Source organism: Cebus imitator, unplaced genomic scaffold (assembly GCF_001604975.1).
Source record: "Cebus imitator isolate Cc_AM_T3 unplaced genomic scaffold, Cebus_imitator-1.0 Scaffold68, whole genome shotgun sequence".
NCBI lineage: Eukaryota > Metazoa > Chordata > Mammalia > Primates > Cebidae > Cebus > Cebus imitator.
Genome location: NW_016107383.1, coordinates 10,405,442 through 10,410,596, shown reverse-complemented (window position 1 = coordinate 10,410,596; position 5,155 = coordinate 10,405,442). Strand labels below are relative to the sequence as shown.

General features: G+C 45.4%; 1 protein-coding gene across 1 annotated transcript; it reads right to left on the bottom strand.

The window, feature by feature from the left end:
- Positions 1–541: 541 nt before the first annotated feature.
- Positions 542–2,809, bottom strand: TRMT12 (tRNA methyltransferase 12 homolog). Its single transcript, XM_017530755.2, has one exon. The coding sequence runs from the start codon at positions 2,641–2,643 to the stop codon at positions 1,297–1,299; it is 1,347 nt and encodes a 448-aa protein (XP_017386244.1). The 5' UTR covers positions 2,644–2,809; the 3' UTR covers positions 542–1,296.
- Between the last annotated feature and the right edge of the window lie 2,346 nt (positions 2,810–5,155).

Here is a 5,155-nt window from a genome sequence, read left to right as displayed (position 1 = left end):
CATGGTGAAACCCCATCTCTGCTAAAAATACAAAAATTACCTGGGCATGGTGGCGCACACCTGTAATCCCAGCTACTTGGGAGACTGAGGCTCAAGAATCACTTGACCCTGGGAGGTGGAGGTTGCAGTGAGCCGAAATGGTGCTACTGCACTCCAGCCTGGGTGACAGGAAGATTCTGTCACACACACACACACACACACACACACACACACACACAAACAAACAATTTGTCATTCCAGTGGCAAACCATCTTTTATGGCAGACAGCCATAAAATAAGGTGAAGCTTGAAATGCTCTGAAGAATATCTCACATTCCCTATTGCTTCTTTGGTTGTCCCTGGTGTTTTCAGCAGGGAAGGAAGATGAAGGGAGAGTTTGAGGCCTATAAAAATCTAAGATTTTAATAGGAACTTTAAACAAATAGCAATTGGCAGCTAATGCACAAGCTTGAGGCTAGAAATCTAGATTCCTATGATTTAGAACAGCGATTCGTTTTCAGCAGATGAGCTTTAAAAAAAAGACTGGTGATTCTTAACCATATTTCTACCACAACAAACCAAATTTATAAGACATTCCCCCACAATCATTTAAGAATGCCACAGCAGGGGAATGTAAATACACTAAAATAATTTTTGTTCCCTTCTCTCTCTAATTTAGTCAGTCATAATAACAAAGCAGCATCATGTTAATGACTTAATTCTGATTCCATTGCTTGGTCCTGTCATTTTTATTTCTCATATCCATCTATCTCCCATTACCACGACCATAATCCAAGTTACCATCACCTCAGACCTAGACAACCACAGAAACCTCCTCACTGGTCTCCCTGCTTCCATCTTGGCCCTCCTCCAGTCTACTTTCTACATTGAAGCCAGAGAAATTTGGAAAAAGCACTGTGTCTTTCACTCTAAAATAACCAATGTCCTGGGTATAGCTGCTTAATAAATAGCCACTTGAGACAGTTCAAAGAAACTCTCATTTTGCAAATAACGAAATCCAAGGCCAAAACATACTGAAACCTCAATGCCAGAACTGAGGTCAGAATTTGGAATTTATAATTGCACAGATGAGCCTCATTTCAGTGGGCCATGCTGCTTCTCCCAAATAGGTATTTCATTTTCTCTGTTATCAATGGAAGACAAATGAAATCATTTGAATTGATCTACAGCCTGCTTTCGAGGCTACAAAATGTTAAAACCAATCATCAGGGGACAAAAGGGATGACAACCTGGCCTGAACTGATATATTAAGGGCCACTCGCACATGGACCCCTTGTGTCCCAGGATCCACCTCCTCTAGAAAACTGAAGGACAGGGGCAGCATTCCAGGTCCAGGACTATGTGATCCACATGGGGTGCATAGGATTTCACTGGTTGGATGTGCAGAATTCGTGTCTTCCATGGTTTCCCATGCACCTGATGAAGAAGGGTGGCGATTCGAGTTTCTGCAGATTCTGCCCACATTTGCCACTCTGGTTTGGTGGCTGGTGACAGCATTTTTCTCCTAGAATCCCTGGTAGCTCCATTTTTCCACTGGTTGGTGACAGTTTGCTGAGGATAAGGCCAATGCTCTTTCTCTATTTTGCTGACCCCAAGAGGCTGAAGATTTTTCCCTGGGAAAGATTCCACGTTTTGGTGGATATGCAAAATGCCCCCAGCATCCTGCCGCAGCACTTGGCAGGCAATGGGCCAGCCTTCTTCAGAGCTGGGAAGCAGCCCCAGGATCACCCTATCTGCAATATTTGAGAGCTTCAGTTTTCTGTTATCTCCAAAGTGTATTTGGCACCGATCTGCTACTCCATTGATCTCAAGGTTATTTCTCAGAGCAACTACAGCATGGGGATTCCACTCACAAGCATGGACAAAAGCAGCACCAGCATGAACTAGGAAGGGCAATGTAAAATAACCAATCCCTGCATAGAGATCCACCAGCACTTCTCCAGCACAGGTCAATGATGCCATTCGAAGCTTCTCAGTGATGTTTCCGAAGGAGAACATACACTGGGTCACGTCAAACTTATAGTGGATACCATTATCCACATGCTCTACCCAACCATGGTCACCCAGCAACAGCGTCACTGCTGGAGTTCGAGTGCCATCCGGTGATACCCGCCCTCGTTTTGCCAAACGCTGGACGCCAAGTGCTGAGGCAATGGTCTCCCAGAGTTCCAGTCCCAGATTTTCCCAATGCTTGGCTTGGAAACAGTCTTCACTCAGCAACAAGAGATTACCATGCCGCTGCCATGATCGGGGCAAATCAGCCTCCAACTCGGCTGACCACTTGACTCCCCGGCCCTCTACCCAGCGACTCACCTCAAGACACAATTTTTGGGCAGGTGAACAACCCTGGGCCCTCTTTGAAGGAACAGGATCCGGGAGCTGCGTCAGCATACAGGCACTGCCTGGGGCAACACGATTCCTCAGCTCCTGCAGGTGCTGCTCTGGAAACGTCTCTCCCAGCACCGGTAGCGCCACCGAGCCATCCGGCATCTTTTCCACACGGTGCTGTCGATCAAAGAGTTTCTGCTTCTCGAGATATTCCCTGCATCGCTGGGTAAACCGAGGCTCAGTCACGACTGCAACAACACCCACAGACTTTCCACTTTCTCTCTCCATGTTGCTAACGACCACATTCTCTCCCATCACCTCAGTGACACTCCCTCTCCTCAGAGTCCCCTCACCAGGCTAAATTCCCAGTCGCGATAAGGAAGACTACGGAGCGCATAACACCGCGGACAACGCCGCGCCGGTGCCGGAAATGACGCCCAACAGGCCGGAACTAGACGTATTGATGTTATTGCTGGAGAATGGCGTCTTGTTGTCGCGGAGAAGCTGTAGTCGCCATCTTTTTTGTGGTCAACCATAACTTTATTCAGCCTAGGAGGAAATTTGTAACAGGGAACCTTAGGGACTAAAAGACTTCAAATTGGTATTCTCCAGAAACCTTATGCACTCTTTTCAGAGCTGCTCATGAATCCAAAGAGAGAAATGAACATGAAATTGTCAGAGCTCTGTGAACCAGAGCAACTCCATCTTAAATAGGAGCTGGGTAAAATGAGGCTGAAACCTACTGGGCTGCATTCCCAGACAGTAAGGCATTCTAAGTCACAGGATAAGACAGGAGGCCAGCACAAAATACAGGTCATAAAGACCTTGCTGATAAAACAGGTTGTATTTAAAGAGAGTGCCAAAACCCACCAAAACCAAAATGGCCAGGGGAGTGATCTCTGGTTGTCCCCACTGCTACACTCCCACTGGCGCCATGACAGTTTACAAATGCCATGGCAACATCAGGAAGTTACCCTATATGGTCTAAAAAGGGGAGGCATGAATAAGTCACTCCTCATTTTGCATATCATCGAGAAATAACCATAAAAATGGACAACCTGCAGCCCTGGGAGCTGCTCTGTCTATGGAGTAGCCATTCTTTTATTCCTTTACTTTCTTTCTTTTTTAAAAGATGGGGTTTTGCCATGATGACCAGGCTGGTCTTGAACCCCTGACCTCAGGTGATCCACCCACCTCGGCCTCCCAAAGTGTTAGGATTACAGGCGTGAGCCACCACACCTGGCCCTCCTTTACTTTCTTAATAAACTTGATTTCACTTTGCACCGAGGACTTGCTCTGAATTCTTTCTTCTGTGAGATCCAAGAATCCTCTGTTGGGGTCTGGATCAGTACCCCCTTTCTGTTAACAAAATGATGATCTGAATTTGGAGAAAGCTTTCCCATAGCCTAGTGCTGCTCTTAGGTTAGCATCAGCAGCACCTTATTTGCTGAAAGTGAAGAGTCAGATATAGCTTCCTCATTCCCTTTTCATGCAGATATAGTCATCACCATTCCACTGTCCTATGGTCCAAGAAACAACTATTTGAAAGTCAGAAGGATCTGAGCTCCAATAAATCATATCATGGCTCAAAATTGGAATCTTTACTCATAAAATGGAATCTAATCTTCAGAAGATTGCTATAGTGAGTAGAGACATTATAGTGGCTTAGACAATAACTAGTATAGATACTTAAAAAGATGCAAAGTAACAAGTTGGTTAGCTCATAAATACTAAATACCTGTTGAAATGCTTTAAAATACCTTGGTGGCACTAGGTGGTTCATACCTGTAATCCCAGCACTTTGGGAGGCCAAGGTGGGCCAGGTCAAGAGATGAGAACATCCTGGCCAACATGGTGAAACCCCATCTCTACTAAAAATACAAAAATTAGCTGGGCGTGATGGCACGCGCCCGTAGTTCCATCTACTCGGGAGGCTGAGGCAGGAGAATCGCTTGAACCTGGGAGGCAGAGGTTGCAGTGAGCAGAGATTTTGCCACTGCACTCCAGCCTGGGCAACAGAGCACAACTTCATCACAAAAACAAAAGAAAATTATAGAAATGCTTTGAAATACCTAAAGAAGACAAAGGGGAATTCCCTACTGACTAAATGAAATAGTTGAATATAAGAACTATAAAGAAATCCTATTACTTCTACTTCACGCCCACTGTCAGTGGAGTCCAAACCAGAGTGACTCCAGCTTGAATAAAGGCTGAATAAAGCAGAACCTGCTGGGTTACATTCCCAGAAAGTTAAGTACTCTCCATCATAAGCAGGAGAAGAGGGTCTGGAGGCAAGGAACCTAAGGCTGATTCACACTGATTCCTAGAACTAAATCAAAAGAAAAACCCAACTTTCCATGCCTAAGTAACAAAAGGACCAGAGGCTACTTCCCTTGCTTTTCTGCAGGGCAGATGGGAAATTGAAAGTACCTTTGACTGGTTGCAGAAAGCCACCAATCAATCCAAATACCCACTAGAGGTTTCCCATTGGCCACTTGCTGTTCACTCCATGCAAATGAAGTAATGACCTGCAATCAGACGTTTGCATAGGAGTGCAACTTTGTAACTTCTCTTTGGCCTCTGATTGCAGGCCACTACTTCATTTGCATGGGGTGAACAGCAAGTGACCAATGGGAAACCTCTAGTGAGTATTTGGACCCCAGAAGAGTCTATAAATGGGCCCTTGAATCCCTGTGCAGGGACGGTTTCCATCCTGTGGAGTGTACTTTCATTTTCAATAAATCTGTTTTTGTTGCTTCATTCTTTCCTTGCTTTGTGCGTTTTGTCCAATTCTTTGTTCAAGACACCACAAACCTGGACACCCTCT